We start from the raw sequence: 17,168 nt of genomic DNA, 5'->3' as shown, positions 1-17,168 counted from the left end.
CCGGGTCCGGGTCCGGGTTTACTTCACACCCCCCCCCCCCGGCATGGTCGCTTCATTCTCTCAATTTGGCCCCCCCACTTTGAAAACCGTGGCGCCGCCCCTGTATATATATATATATGTATATATATATTATACTTCTGACTAGATCATATATCATCTGGTATTTCTATACCCTCATTCCAACCTTCATGGTGAAATATTTCGTCTTTTCGACGCTGTATGGTCCGATGAGTGGGTGCGGGATGGCCCGTGATGCTCATACGAAAAACGTACCGGTCGTGCTTTGTAGGCCTACAGGTAATCGGACGTCCCTTCTTCTCCTGCGACGATGCAAACCATAAAAAGAACAGTATGACTAGTATGGCCTCTTGTTTAGCCTCATTGCTTTCTATGTTTTGTTGTGCTAAACACAACGCACCGGGCAGGGCGTAGCTATAGCCCTTCGCTCCGCCACATGCAGGCAGTTCCTGTGGCGCCCGCAGGCGCTTCCCTGTGGCAGAGCGAAGGGCTATAGTGCTAGAGTTAGGTGGAGCGCAGAGTTGGCAGTAATGAATTTAGCAAATAGTAAACACGGATTAACTCGTCCGAGAAGCAAAGATAAGAGCAAAAGTAATAAGTAAGCAAAGCATAGTCTATACCGTTTCCTGAGCGCAACCACGCAGTCGACAGTGCAATATAGTTCACCGCTCGTACTAATACTACTATACTATTATTATTCACTCATGATCTTTTTTCACTGCACTCTGCGTACTATCCATACTCGTGCTGTATCCGTATTCTCTTCCGCCACGCACAGGACGGCGTTCGCGATCTGGCTGGTCGGTAACGTGTTGTTCTGCATGGTGCTGAGGTATGGAGCCTACAGCATGATACTGACCGGCGTGCTTCTGTTACTCACAAACGGTCTATACTACATGCTGCTGCCCAAGTACGAGCTGCGCATCCACTTCGACTTGGAGGTCTTGCGATTCAAACTCGGCTGGTGCTATTGGCTCGTGCTGGCGACCGGTAAGTTAACATGTGACTTGCAAATATGAGAGGCTTTCCTCTGGTGATCTACTTTTTTAAGAGCAGCAAATAAAGGTCTAGCTGATTTTTATTATATATCGGGGGTTGGTAATCGATTCCATGCATACAATAAGCGGGCGCCATATTTGCTATTATTTCCTTGTTCGACATAGTGCGATCTTTATATGTCTAAACCGTTATCGACATTTTCTTTAAATGCTCGCTGACGGGAAGCGGCAGCGAAAAAGTGCTAAATGTTTACTGACTGCAGGAATCTTGTGCATTTGCGTGGGCGCCACCATCGCCGTGGTGGACGCTTGCTCGCCGCAACACATGTCCCTTATCTTCGAGATGGACAAGGATGAGAGGAGACGCGAGTTTGAGGCTGGCCGAGAAGAGATGGAGAGCAGGGGCTACGAACTCTCACAATATCCAGGACACACGCACCTCTACGAGATACGACAGCGGTCAAGTAAAGCCCCAAATGACCGCGTTAGGTACATACACGTACTACCATTCCCTTGCCCGTCCTCTTTTTTTCTCCCTTCCTCCGACGCTTTCCTTCATAATCATCGTCGTCGTCGTCGTCGTCGTCATCATCATCATCATCATCTTATTATTATTATTATTATTCTTTCTTCCTCTTCTTCTTCTTCTTCTTCTTCTTCTTCTTCTTCTGCATCTTCATCATCATCATCATCATCTTCTTTTTCCTCCTCCTCTTCTTCTTTTTCTTCTTCTTCTTCTTCTTCTTCTTCTTCTTCTTCTTCTTATTATTATTATTCACATTTTTTTTTGTTTTGCATTTTCGTCGCCATTGCCGTCGTTGTCGTCGTCGTCGAATTACTCTTTTCTTTTTCTTAGTCTCTTCCTCCCCATTTCCTCGAAATAAATCGACGAATCAAATGAAGAAACGTGATAATCCGCAGCGCGGCGCTGATCGTCAACTCGGTTATTCAGTGCAATTATGATTGTAATAACTTTAGTCAGGTCCCTTAGCTTCATGATCGTTACAGAGCTGACAAAAGCATCAAACTTGGCACAGTTGTAGCCTATGGCAGTACTATAAATATTAGAGGGGGTGCCCAATGTAGATATTCCTTAGAAGTGAATTACAGATGATTAAATGTTCGAACCGCGCCCGCCTGTACTGGCGCATTGTATATAGCTGTTAACCCCCCCTCCTCCTCCGCATACGCTATTGCGCTATAGGCGGCATGAAAGTGTATTAACTTTCATATCTCGCGAACAAATTGAGCTACATTTCTAGAAATCTATGAATTGAGTTTATTGAATCACGAATGGTTTAATTCATTATCAAAAATATACGCACGGTATCGCTCATAGGCTAATATATACGCGCGGCTATTGCCCGTAGGATAGTGTACTAACTCTAACATCTCGCGAAGGGTTTGAGTTACATTTCTAAAATTTTAGATACCTATAGACACATGTCTTAGCTATACTCTCTGTGAATATTGAGTTTATTGTCGATAGACGATTAGTCAATATATTAGCAAATATATGCGCGCGGAAGTGGTACCCAGGGAGACATAGACCCTATCAGCGCTAGCGGCAGGTGCGCGCGCATAGCCGGTGTCTCATTCCATCTGCTCTGACGAAACTAGGGCGCTTTAATATTTTAAACTTCAAACGCATATAGTAATCCAAGGTGGAATGTATAAACCACGAGAATTCTCCTATAGAATTTCTTCATATAGTATTCTCCTGGTCTAGCAGGAAAATGTAAACATATCATATTAGTATTTAATATAGGCCCGGATAATTTTAATCACCGTGACACGTCCTACCTATTTTTCTTTTGTAGGCTTACTGCGTGTAACGCTTGTACGTGAAGTACGTGTTTATAATGGTGTTTTTTTTTGTTTCAGGGAAGAGCCGGCTGTCGTTGTAAACGTCGGTGCACTATGACCCGTTTATTCGTAACGTATCAAAAATATTTGCGCCCAGAATAGACACTAGAGGCCGCGACGATCGCATGGACTCTGGCAAGCTCTATCGCTGGAACAATCAGAGCCCAGCTTGGCATATGGGTATGAAGGTTGTGATAATGTGACTTCATAGTTGGCAGTTCATCACTCAATGAAATGATATGATATGAAAAACATCATACCAAAGATATGTCACGTGTAACAGTTTATATGTAATTGTACATAGATTAACATATTATAGCTATACGAGAGACGACTACGACAGTTATATGTATATATACTAAATGCTCATCGACTAAAGACAAATATAGGTCTTGTTAGTCACGTGGGCCACATTTCACGTCGTTTTTAGAATATTCGCAATTGCCATCCGTGTGTTACTGTTATCTATAAGCAAAAGACATGCGACTGTAAAGATAATATTGCAAAACCATTTTGGATATATTAAATGTGTTAGGATATATAACGTGTCAACTTGACGCACCTTTCTAACTATTCTCACTACTGATAGAGTAAAAAATTATGTACCATTTTTTCAACAGTGAAATTTTCCTAACTGAACATTCGACATTACCGCTCTTTACTGCTTGGAAACAAAATAATAACGACAATACAATAGTATACGTAAAATCGACAGTATGGATGTATTGGCCGTATGTCTATGTATATTATCACGTAGGTATAACCATCTAGATTGAGGTATCTAGGTAGCTTACTACCTACATCTAGATATTATAATCCTGCGTTTTGGCTGTTATTTATGCACGCTCCTGCTCTGATTGTGTGAACTGCGGTCAGAAGAACATGAGTAGTCGTCACGAATCGTAGTCCGTGGGTATACATGATATCGAAATACCTAAAGCTTACAAGTCCAAGCCCTAGGGCGATTGCTAAGGCAAATAAATGTCGTGCAACGATTCGCATGCAAATAAACAAAACCGCGTTTTTGCTTGACGAAAATCATATTTAAACTTAATATCCGGAGGGATTATAGAGGACTAGTCAGATTGAGATTTCATTTCATTGCAACGTATACTGTTCCGTTTGTTGTAGCTATTTGTGGATGAACGGGCAAATATTGAAGTGGTTAACCACGTTTTTTAATGAACTTAGCTCTATCTGGAAAAAAAGTATAAAAATTTCTGGTGCGGTCAAATTCGTTATACGAAAATTTCACATATGAACTGTAATATCAATGAAACAGTTGAGTCATGCATATGTATTGCAGTGACGCGTTGATCGTTTAAGGTTTAAATGTATTTTCCACACCAATGTGCTACACGGTGTCACTTGAGTATTACGGATAAGCAATGAGCGTTTCAGTTCACGTATATTCTGCTCAGTGGTTAAGGAAAACCTTTCAAATTGACTACATTCAACAGCGATATTGATTCTGACAGTTTTCATCGAAATCAAATACGAAACTAGATCATTATTCGAAGTTTGGTTATGGTTTTCATATATTCGAGTATTCATTAAGCTTAAATATATTATTTAGCTTTACGCATACTTTATTGTCGCGTAGTTAGCAGACTAACTGTGTAACGCGTCGCACGTTGTTTGACGACGCGTCAATAAGTAACGGTCGTCATTATCGCCTGGCGCCGTGAGCGTCGTGCACGCACACGGCGCCACGGGCACGGTATGGCGCGGTGCGTCGGGGGAAACGCCCCTAAAATCATTTACACACCATGCCGTTCTTTTCTGCCGGGTTGGGATCCGTAGGCAGATCACGCGCGGATTGTTGATGCGGTGAACGAAATAATAGCGTTGATCGCATTGTTACGTTAATGTCGCTACCGCGCGGCGTCCGTTAAACGAAGTTAACGGATATGACTTTAGCCCGTACGACGTCGTCACAAGGCCGTGTGTCAATGGCGCCTGCGCCACGGATAATTAGCCAGCGGTCTGCTTGTCACGCAAATGGATGGGCCTCTAATGGACGGTATCCATAGAAGTCTATGTGTAATTACCGCAGTCGACTGGTACTTGGAACCGCGGATAGATTCGTGACGATATTGGTTGAGGGCGTTTACAGGCCTGCGGCGTGTTGCCATTTTACAGTGAACCCAGTGACGTGTTTCGCTGACTGCTGAATGTTACCAGCCAGCGTAACTGCGACCACTGAGTGGTTGTGACCACTAGCTGTGGTGTGTTGAGAAAATAAACATTTATTTTTATGCATGTAGCTGGCGTTTTGTTTATGCCCATGTCGAGGATTGCGCAGATACTGAAGATATATTTGTGAACTGTTTAATTATTATATGCTTTATTGTAGTAGTTTCAAGATGTTTTAACGTGATGCTTACTTTTATGAAGAATTTTCACGGGGTTATATATATTTATTTATTCGTATTCATTATACATTCGTTTCATTTATTAGACCTCATAATCAATAGAATAATTATCAACATATTCGGCCTATTGCTGCACATATATATATATTACAATGTCGAAATAACACTCTTGACGCTCAGAACTAGTTTGTAGTTTCTTCTCTTCAAGCAGCGTAAATGCCCCAACTCATGCGACAGCCGCCACCCCTCCCATCTGTATCGTCACGATAGTACGGGGTCCAAAATCCTGCATTTGCGCAGAGCTTCCTGGCCGCACCTCCGCCACACTGACCACCGTCGCCATCCGGGTACCTGCAAGGCAGCAGCAATTAATTTCCACGTCGCATGTAAATGTGATAGCTAATAACGAAAACGCCCGCGCATGCGAGAACGTATATGCACGCACGCACGCACGCATGTATGTACGCACGCACGCATGTACGCACGCACGCACGGATGCATGTACACACACGTGCACACACGATTTATGCCTAAGATCCTTTCACTGGGGTGGAAGTTCATTAGGCTATCACGGCGTGGGGATTACTTTGTATAAAATATACAAAAATGCAAACGCCACCTGGTAGCGTTCGTATCTTCACTCGTAACCCATCCGGTAGAGTAGAGCAGTAGTATAGTAAGTAGTAGAGCAGTAGTATAGTAAGTAGTAAAGCTAGTAGTATAGTAAAGCTAGTAGTATAGTAAGTAGTAAAGCTAGTAGTATAGTAAGTAGTAAAGCTAGTAGTATAGTAAGTAGTAAAGCTAGTAGTATAGTAAGTAGTAAAACTAGTAGTATTGTAAGTAGTAAAGCTAGTAGTATAGTAAGTAGTAAAACTAGTAGTATAGTAAGTAGTAAAGCTAGTAGTATAGTACAGCAGCGTGGCAGAAAGCCGAGCGTAAATCGCACTGAATGATGATCTTCACGTGCGCTCACGTTAGCCTGGGCTTACCATTGAAAGCAGAGCTGGATCTTCTGAGCCCAAGGTTCGAGGGTGGTCGTTGATGGCAGTTTCAGCTTCCAGGACATACGACATCCGCCTGCCCTTCCGTCGGTGTCGTCGCGGTAGGAGGATGTGAACTGTCCCACCGGTGCACAGAATTCATATACTCTTCCAGTGACTGAGCCGGTGTGACACTGCCCGTGAAAACAACACAGAAACTATTCACCGTCACAATAAACTTCAGACAGTAGATTTATAGTAGACTGCAGTTAAATGACACGGAAGGTACAGGTTTGCAATAATATTATATTAGATAAAACAACAATCTGAAACCAATATTAGACTAATTTATTAGTGAAATTGTAGGAGACTATTAAAATTTTATTTTACACATTTCCGCAATGAACAATTCAACAAAATTTCAGAAACCCCATGTCCACTCAAACCCATAGCGTGATTACTATAGACTATCGCCCATAGAAACATATACGTCCACGACTATACTCGGCTTCCTTCAGACTTAGCTATTCTCTTTTGGTCAGACTAACGCGCGCAGGGGGGAACTTCTGCTAGGGCATTTCAACCCGGGCAGCTTACCTGCCCCGCATTTCCATCGGCGTAGAAACGGTAGCAGACTTGCACTGCCTTGAACCAGCTGCTACTGTGCGGCGACACGATGCCCCACGACATTTGGCAGCCTCCGCCGCGGCCGTCCGTATCATCTCTATAGACAGCTGTCTGCTGGCCCGTATTTGCGCAGATCTCACGCGGTTCGCTGCCAGTGCCACACTGACCACCATCGCCGTCTGGGTGCCAGCGGAAGCAAAACTGAGTCTGCTGGCGAAACCAGGCGGGGGCCTGCATACAGAATAAACGCACTTAGATATGATCATTCAACTCAAGAAATTATATATATATATAAATATATATATATATAAGCAACGTAATAATATATATATAATAAGACTAAATAATAATAATATATAAAGCACATGTCATGCTACTTCATCAATCTCTTCGGTATACTAGTAGCGATGATATATATATATATAATCTTTGCTACTAGTATACCGAAGAGATCGATGAAGAAGCATGACAGTCATGTGCTTTAGCGAGGACAGATTCCAAAGGGTGATCCTACCCCTACAACATGAAATGGATTTGCGTTAAGAGTAATCATTACACAGTGACACCCGTCTGTATATGAATGTGCTTTAATGGATAGATATCTCATTATTTCTTTGCACTACAATGGTTTTTTATTCCTAAACCTTTTACGCGGAATTAGTTGCAATAGAATGTTCCAGGCTGCATTGAGCGCATGTGAGATTTATGCCTTCTATATGCATTAGAATCTGCATTTAGTATTCCTTTGGAAATCAGTATTATGTATACACGCTACTGATTATGAGTAACTCACATCTACAGAGATAGCAGGCTGCTGGACAACCAAGTACGGGTCAAGTAAGCTGGCGTACGTGCGTACGCATTTACCTGAGTTCCGATCTTACAGTTGTAGCCGTTGGAGCCGCAGGGAAATAGTTTAGAGCTTTCTGACAACTCGCAGATGTGCGCGCAGCAGTCTCCGTTGTCGTAGCGATAACTCGGCGTGTTGCACTCCTCGTCGCACCAGCCGTCGCCGACGCGTGTCATGTCACACCCAGCGGTCGCCGCTCGCTTGCGCCGCGCCATTTTGAAGATCAGCCGAAGGTCGTGAGCCGATGTCGAGTTGGCGGCCGGTGTGTCGGACTCCGGTAATCTGACGCCGACGTTGCCGCTGCAGTGCGACAGCCACGCGTCGTACAGCCGTCGGTGAATATCGTCGTCGGCCTTCTCCGCGACACCGCGATTGCGGAGTGCCTCGGCAAGCACGGAGCATCTCGCTTCCACGTCGGGCTCTTCACGCAGTGCGTCCGGCGACGCGTACTCCGAGGGAATGCTAGTCGACTCACCATGCTCAATCGTCAGACTGTTCACGTACTGATCGTAGTTCATGCGGTAAAGGTAGTTCGTTCCGATGATGACACCGACGCCGAGCAGAGTTGCGAGTGCGACAAGTGCGAGACAACTGGCGCTTGTCAACCTCTTTGTCTTCAGTAATGATTTCTCATCTTCAACGGAGGAGACGGGAATCTGATAAAATTTACCTGACTGTACGGGTGCCACCGGATTTTCCATGCTGCCTCAAATAATTTTAAATTATGATATTAAGAAGAAAAATCTGGTTACCATCAGTCAGGCTGGCTATGAAGATTCTATCAGCCAGGGCCTTGGGCTCTTATTTATATGTCTACGTAGTGCATCCTGGTAAGTTTCCGGAGTCTACTCACTTCGTGGAAATTCTGGATATACGTATACCCGGATGCGAATTTTTTTTCCTACACGTTATATCCATTGGGCTCCTCTGATTGGCTGCTTTGATTTGCTTCGACTCAACAAACCTTCAAAACAAGAAAACAAACGCCATTTGCAAATATTTGTTTTAGTTTATGATCGGTAGATAAGTACGTTTTCTGCCGGGTTTTCTGATGTATTTTCTATTAAAAAAAACACACATTTTACTCATTAATATAAAATATAATATTATAACTATAATTACAATTCTTTGTGTAAATGTGTTATTGTCATCATAATCTTAAGTTATGAAAGGGTCTGGGCTCTCGTAATACTACATACGTACGTATACGTACTCGTACTATAGAGTAGCCCTTCCTATAGAAGAAGCTAAGGGCTATAGACTAGTACTAGAGCTATACGTACTCGTTGACGCTAGACTGAGCAAAAAGTAAACAAACCTTTGTTATTAAACGACACGTATGTGTTAGTACTTGTTTACATTTGAAAATACATGTACACAAAGAATTGCAATTATAGTGATATTATATTTTATCTTAATGAGTAAAATGTGTTTTTTAAGTTTTTCAAAAAAATACACCAGAAAACTTTTTTCTCAGTCTAGCGTCAACGAGTACGAGTACGCATAGCTCTAGTACTATAGCCAGGGGCGGACTGGCCCCTCGGGCAAATGATATGGCCCCTCAAATAATGGCCCCTCGAAAAAAGGGAAAAAAAATTTTTTATTTGTTTTCCAGTTTTTCTTCTTTATCGGTCGGTCTGAAAAATATTGTGCCCCAAATCCGAGGACTTTTTTCAATCCATATCGGGGGGTGACGGTTCCACCACTTTTTCAAAGTTCCAATCACCTACCTAACAACCTTATTTTTTGAATGGGTGATTTGGTGTAAACATTTCAACACGGTATTCCTTATCGAGAATTTCTGATATTGCAGGCCTTTTGAGTTTCACAAAGTCCGGACCCCCGACCGCGGTCAGTGGACCGGGACCCAATCACAGGTATTGCCCGAGGGCCCACAAGGTGCCAGTCCGCCCCTGAGTATAGCCCTTCGTTCCTTCCTCCTGCGAAGGGCTATACTATAGTACGAGTACGTATACGTACGTATGTAGTAAGTGTTACGAGAGCCCAGACCATAGATATCCCATTTATAGGATATCTATGGGCCAGACCCTCTCATAACTTAACGTTAACGATGAAAATAACACATTTACACAAAGAATTGTAATTATAGTGATATTATATTTTATATTAATGAGTAAAATGTGTGTTTTTCATGAAAAATAAATCAGAAAACTTACTTATCTACCGATCATAAACCATAACAAATATTTACAAATGGCGTTTGTTCCCTTGTTTTGAAGGTTTGTTGAGTCCATAGGTTGAGTCAAAGCAAATCAAAGCAGCCAATCAGAGGAGCCCAAAACTCTGCAATGGATATAACCCACTGATCTCTATAATATAATCATTATATATATATATATTCATAATATATATAATATGATATTATTATAGAGATCAGTGATATAACCAGAGCATATAAATCACCTGGTGATTTATATGCTCTGATATAACCACTGATCTCTATAATATAATCTGATTAATATAATATAATCTGATTAATATTATATAATATGATATAATATAATCTGATTATATTATAGAGATCAATGGATATAACGTGTAAGGAAAAAATATTCGCTACCCGCCCGGATGTACGTCGTTATAAAATCTAGCAAGGTCGTGATCGATAAGGGTTGCGTGGCGTAAACTGTGGTTATATTATTGCGCCTATCCCACTACACATGCACAAGCTATAGTTGGAGTATATGTGTAACGTGGCTGCCAAACAAATTATTTTTTTTAATTACTATCTACATTAGCCACCCTTCGCCTCAATGCCTGATTTGTACATGTCACATGTCAAGATGAATCCGGGGTAAACTGTAAGCCTAAAGGGGCATAACAACAGGCCCTCTAGAATTGAAATTTTTCGTGGAAACGGCTTTAGGCCCGACGTTCACATCGGTAGCGAATTTCGGTGACAAAATTAATGCTGAAATGATGCTTCGTGATCACAGTGTGTTGCGTCGTGTCTTGAGCTGTCCGTGAAGCACACATAGGGCACTACAGTGAGTGAGGCTCGGAAGGACGGAGTTCGTACAATACAAGTCAATGAATTACCCACGACCGAGAGGTCGGCTTTACCACAACAAGAATATATCGGAACAGCGGATGTAGAACATCACATACCTACGCGTGCAAGCGCGAACAAACGCACAAACGAACGCACGTACGCACGCATGCTCACACGCACGCACGCACGCACGCACGCACGCACGCTCACACGCACGCACGCTCGCTCACACGCGCACACGAGCACGTCGAGCAAATACGATACGTTCAGGAGCTTTATAATATATTCTCTAAAAAATTCGCACATACCTAATCTTTCAAAAGAAAGGGTAGCGTTTTCTATTCAAAATATGACGTTCTCAATCGCCGTAGATAAATATTTATGACATAAATATGCAGCCGGCTGCCAACACGTCGGGCGGGTCGTGTTTAATATGTGCAACGCACATCTATCACATTAGACGTTTGAGCTACACGTGTCTGTTTATAAACTTTGCGTGGTTCTGTAGTCATCCCCCCCCCCGTGTCCAGCATACTCCAGGTACATGTTATTTATCTCAAGAGCAGTTATTCACTACGACCCCAGCCCGCTACAGGGAGCGAGTGAAGATCTGCCGTTAACGAGGCCAACTCTAGGTGACTTTTTGGAACTTGTGTCAGAGCCCAGTGGCGGCAGCGGGTCAACAGCCCACTACTGCCCCCTTTCCCACTACTGCCGAAGAGAATTGAAATTCAGAAACTCGTCAGGGATCGATGTACGATAAAGCTAGCTCGCAGTCACATTGTCTGCGATTGTTTTACTAATGCATGCACCGCTCGGAGACAGGAATAAAATTTAAAAAAAACTATTAGCAACTTGCATGAATAATTTATTATGATTGCGACAAATCATTAAAATGCTCTATTCTACACTCAATTGACTTCAGTCGTACATAACGCTAAGATTTCTCACAATAAGTTAGTATTTGCTAGCAGTGTTATTTGTTAAACTCAATGCACGTAATGCTACTCACTGCGAAGGAACTATACTGACTCCACAATCATTATATACAATGTGATCGAACCGATTAATGTGTACGGACAACATTAGCGATGTCAACTCATCAGCTCCGCCACCTGCTCTAAACAAGAGTGCAAATAAACTACGTTGTCTTGCATAAAACAATGAAATCTGTCTAATCTCACTGTATCCATCGTATATTGAACATGATCAACGAACGGAACCGCGACGCGAAACCGAACAGATGAAGCAATAACTAATTAATTATTCTAACTAAACGTGCTATGTACCGTATTAACGTGACGTAACACGTATACGAATGTACACACGTTCATACACGGGCACGCGTGCACATACGCCCATGTGCGCACATTCACGCAAGCGTGCTTGTACACACATGCGCGAATGTACATGCATGCACATACACAAACTCCACGACAGATGGCGCTCTCGCTCTGGCTCAATTCACGAGTATCTTGAGTTGTACGAAGGGGGCACTGCATGCAGTTTGGCACATACATACATGCTTGCATACTCGCACACTTACGCACGTGTACATATACCCGCATGATCACACGTGTTCGCACACGTGCACGCTGCCGCGCGTGTACCTGCGTGCACACACCCATACCACACGCAGGTACACGGGCCCATGTATGTATTAGCAAGTATTTGCACGCATGCGCGAGCGCACGCATGGATCCCGCGTGTACGAATATGGACAAATCTCGCGAGTAGCCCACTTGATAGTCCAAACAATTCACGGCAACACCGCCATCCTGACGCTGGTGGAGCTGGGGTGTATATACTGAATCTTAAGCTATCGTTGGTCCTCATGGCAAGAAATGCGACGTCAAATGTCAAGTTGTCAAATGTCCTTTTATCTCCTTACCCCGACCCCTACCCCTACCTCCCCCCCCACACAAAAAACACACACAGTCGCACGCACGCACGCAGCGCACGCACGCACGCACGCACGCGCCGCACCGGCACGCACGCACGCGCACGCACGCACACACACACAGACATACAATTACCAGAGCATACACTTACAGACATACCACACCCACACACACACAACACGCACGCTCGACGCCGCACACACGTTCACCGACACCACCCACAGATACACATATATAATATATATATTATATATATATAGTATATATACTGTATGTCACTGATTGTTATCTGGCGCCTTGCTACGTTGGTGGCCTCCCTTACGATAAATTTGACGTTTTTGTTGTGCTGGTAATTTTTCTTCGTGATATTTTTACCTTCTCGCGTTCTGTGATTATTGTTAGCGTGCGCCCATCACCGATTACCAACCACACCATATGGTGGTCTGTGTCATTTCAGAAAACAATGTTTATAGTGTTTTTTGAACAGATTAGATAGGCCAGCATATAGGTCAGCATGCAGTGTTCTGAATATTGATATGATACAAAGGACTTAATTAAAATACCTAGCGCGATTCGGTCTCTACACACAAACATATCAAAATTAGTCATTTTTCATGCTAATATGACAGAGATTCACGTTTCAAGACTTTTTACTCGAAGAACTTTTGACTAGACTACATTATTATCACCGTATTACAGCATTTAGGTTTGCAGCAGATGTTGTCGCCATCCTGTTTCGCACACAAATCAGCATGACCGTTGATGTATCTAGGCAGAGTATGCCGCCGTCCAAAGTAAATTGAGACGACGGTCTTTACAGACAACAAAAGTTAGTGCACCATTGCATCCAGTGAACAATTGACGAGCGGTTACTGTTACTTTGGTACTACCGCTTTACTTTGTACAACGACAGAACCGGCTAACCCAGAATGTGCGTAATAGCTACATTCATGCTTTAATACGCGATATGCGAAACTCAACTAATGCATAAAGCTCAGCGGTACGGAGCGGAATTAAGCCTTAGCCAAATTCACCACTGATCAATATTATGACGCCAATAAATGAAGGAAAGTGGATCGGCCTGGTTTTTATTCCGGTACTTTAGCAATAACACCTTAATTATATAATGCTATCAAACGAGGGGGTCCACGCCCCGGTTATAAAGGGTGTCCATGATAAGTTCGAGTTGCTTTGCCATATTTGTTGCACGATAGGTGCTAGACTCGTATATAAATACTCTAAGGACATCCTGGTTTTTTTGTAATTTGCTACTCACTACGTGATTGGTTGGTAGGGCCGACTATGTTGCGGAAGCTCTGATCAAATACACGCGATGTGTGTATATCAGCGCAAGTTGCCGCCGACTCTGCGGGCTCACGACCATAAGACGATATTAAGAAGCCGGCCGCATTACGAATCGGCGAGTAGAACGAACCTTGCAATGTCGCTGTTTCTCTGAGGCGTCGTGTTCGCGGCTGGTGTGGTTTTTCCCTCAATTCTGCTGGTTTACTATCAACGTTCGTCATATAACGTCGTCCTTAACCTTGAGCCACAAATTCTCAGGCTTCATTTAGGTAGACTATGCGTCCGCGTGATAGTCTACTATATAGTTGCATATACTGCTTAGACAGCATCGTGAGCAATAATGGGAAGATAGATGGTTCAGGCAGAATGACCGTAAAAAATGCACGTTGCCGACTTGCAAGATATTCTGGGTGTGGACATTCGCGCACATAAGGCATAGATGGTTACACTTCATGCCTGACAATCGTATATATCCGGTATAGAATTAGATACGATTAAGGTGTTAACCCAAACCACAACTGGAGTTAGTGGTTGGGGTTCGGCGTATCATCTTTGGGTTCTCCCTATCCGTCTTTGGACGGTTTCGGGTTACATTAATTGTATGTATAGATTGTGCGTATTTTCTAGGATCATTGTTAGCGTTTACCAGATATAGGCTTGCGTTCGCCAACGTTGAATGGCTGGATTTAAAGTTAAAAGCCATGTGGAAGTCGTAGGCATTAATGAAGGAATACTAGGAGTCAGACTGATAGGTTCAATCTGCGGGGTTAAATACATACATATTAAACTTTGCTCAAACATGCCACATAGTGCAAGTTCTACTGTATTACCTTTGATTCTATCTTTTCTTCTCTTGGAATAACGTTGGACAATATCGTTACTATATAAATCATGATAAATGCAATAAATTTTTGAACTTTTATGAGATCCTACAATTATCTGATGCCTCTCATTTTTATACGCTTGACACCTGCAAATGTTACAGAGAACAGACGAAGACAAACAGGCCTGACTGAACATGGATCTATGATGTAAGAGAGTATTTTATGCTGCGCATATGCTACGCCGCACGATCAGCTGTCCCTCCGTGGTACGGTGTCTATGTGGTCGGGTGTGTATATGTTGGGCAAGCGCATAATATGTGCGTGGTGTGTGGAGGTCTCGTTGTGTGTCTGTGTGGTGTGTGGTGTGTGTGTTGTGTGGTTGTGTGTGTGTGTGTGTGTGTGGTGTGTGTGTTGTGTGTGTGTTGGTGTGTGTGTGTGTGTGTGTGGTGTTGTAGTGTTGTGTGTCTTAAGTCTGTGATTACGCTACTGTGTTTGTAAATTAATACGCTCTTGATATCATACACCTTATATAGAATCCCGTTGTTCATGTAGTCATTCATAATTCCAACCCTACCTTTCGCCTCATGGGCTCTATGGGAACACATATGGTTGTAATCGATACAAAAATGCGGGAGGAACAAACAAACCAACTCACTTCAAACTATAGTATTGGTTTTTGTGCTATTTTTATTTCATTTTATATTACGTATATATCGTATATACGTATATATCGTACAAAAACTCGGGGGTACATAGAGGACATTTATCGTGTTTAACTATCACAACTGATAAACATTCTTCTATTATCTACTCCTGATTTAATGTGTGTGCTCAAAGAGAAAAGCAAGCATAGTTGGCATGGACCTGGGCATGGGTTACGACTATACACGTACTTTGATCATCGTACAGTACGTCCTGTCGTGGCTATATACATATCACCAGGAGCGTATAATGACAAATATAATGTCATTATACGCTCCTGATATCACCAAGAGCGTGATATCACGTACGACAGCAAATCATTTTAGACGATACTTTTTTGTTTGTTTGTGGAAACCAGCGCGGGCTGTACATATGGCGCGCTTGATCTTTCAACGTGGATTATATCAGGAGTGAATAATAATAGATCTATTATAGATTATATTAAGAAAAATCTATTATTATTCACTTCTGATTATATCGCTTACTCGAACTATTCAATTGTAAGCATGCAGTTTACATGAATTAATGTAGCTGCATATTACAGTAGCAATGCTTGGGCTTGCTATAGTGGCGAATGGGATGATAGCCGCGGAGTAACACGAGATGGGAAGCTGGTTGAAGAGAACGAGTCTCTACACTAGAGAGTGCTAGCGTGTTGGAACTCGCATACGTGTTCTGTGCCACGTTGGCAATGACGCATCTGGTCAAGAATAACCCGGCCATAGGCCAAGTGTATTTTGTCATATGAGACAAACTCCGCAATAGTATTTTAGCCGAGGAGCGAAGAGCGAGGACGTTGGAGCTTTGGTTACCGAATTCGGCGATGATGTGGGAAAACTACGTCATGTGAAGGAAGCAGATTCGGGAGCTCATATAAAAGCGAGAGCGCGTGTCGATTTCAGGAGGAGAGAAATAGAGTAGTTTAGCGAGTAGAGAGTAGATAGCATGATCTACCGGTCGAGTATCTGTGCGGCTATAGTGATTTAATTGTGTTAGAAGCAGAAATGCTTGGAATTCGTTTGGGGAGAGAACCTTGCGATTGAAATATTGATTATCTTGATTAAATATTATTGTGCATTATTTCTGACTTATTGTGTTATTCTTGAGTTCTTACAGCTTTACTATAAATCTAGGGAATTTACCTGTGTTGGTTTCCGGACTACACAGTAAATAATATAATTTTTGGGTGCCCTACTGGGATACTGGCTTAGTGGGCTAGTGAAAAGATTCACAGTTTTCACTGGCGGGTGCCGCAGCAGCATACAAGGCTCTCTTAATTCTTGGCACCGTTTCCACACTCTATCTCTTTTTTTGCTGAGTACTAAGCAGAGAAGCAGTGTGTACCATTTTTCAAGTCTTTGGTATTACTACACAGTAATTCACGCAATGTCACATGACGAACACTATTGGGCGGGTGAAAGTCGACTTTAATAAATAAAATCATTGAAACAAGCTCGTATTAAGGAAATAAGTTGACAAAGCCATGAAAATTCGGCTAAGGTAGGGGTGAATAGCGATCTTGATAAGGTATGATGCCTCGGTTCAGTCTGCGCGCTTTGTAATGCAGCCGCGTTCTGCTCGTGGAGTATGCGCACTAAGCGGTGATATTGTAGCTTATTGTTCTACACAGCCGCAGCAAATTCCACGGACTTATACTTGTGTTTGGGATAGTTACTATATATATATAAAGAGAGAGAGAGATAGAGGAG

The 17,168-nt window shown here is 42.7% G+C and overlaps 2 protein-coding genes across 4 annotated transcripts in view; one reads left to right on the top strand and one right to left on the bottom strand.

The window, feature by feature from the left end:
• Positions 1-5,148, top strand: part of LOC106810757 (dual oxidase maturation factor 1-like) — a 45,526-nt gene extending 40,378 nt beyond the window's left edge. For all 3 annotated transcript variants that reach the window (XM_014814205.1, XM_014814220.1, XM_014814212.1), the window contains exons 7-9: positions 797-1,008; positions 1,280-1,505; positions 2,901-5,148. In XM_014814205.1, coding sequence (XP_014669691.1) covers positions 797-1,008; positions 1,280-1,505; positions 2,901-2,940 — 478 coding nt within the window. In that variant the 3' untranslated portion in view covers positions 2,941-5,148. The remainder of the gene's footprint in view (positions 1-796; positions 1,009-1,279; positions 1,506-2,900) is intronic.
• Positions 5,149-5,281: 133 nt separating this feature from the next.
• On the bottom strand, positions 5,282-8,646 carry LOC106810747. The gene is made up of 4 exons (XM_014814194.1): positions 7,732-8,646; positions 6,835-7,095; positions 6,247-6,431; positions 5,282-5,608 (listed from the first exon to the last, which is right to left on the bottom strand). The coding sequence occupies exons 1-4, from the start codon at positions 8,413-8,415 to the stop codon at positions 5,461-5,463; spliced, it is 1,278 nt and encodes a 425-aa protein (XP_014669680.1). The 5' UTR covers positions 8,416-8,646; the 3' UTR covers positions 5,282-5,460.
• Between the last annotated feature and the right edge of the window lie 8,522 nt (positions 8,647-17,168).

This window comes from Priapulus caudatus, unplaced genomic scaffold, assembly GCF_000485595.1.
Source record: "Priapulus caudatus unplaced genomic scaffold, Priapulus_caudatus-5.0.1 Scaffold17, whole genome shotgun sequence".
Lineage (NCBI taxonomy): Eukaryota > Metazoa > Priapulida > Priapulimorpha > Priapulimorphida > Priapulidae > Priapulus > Priapulus caudatus.
Note: the sequence above shows the minus strand (reverse complement) of the source record. Positions and strands in the feature narration are given on the sequence as shown.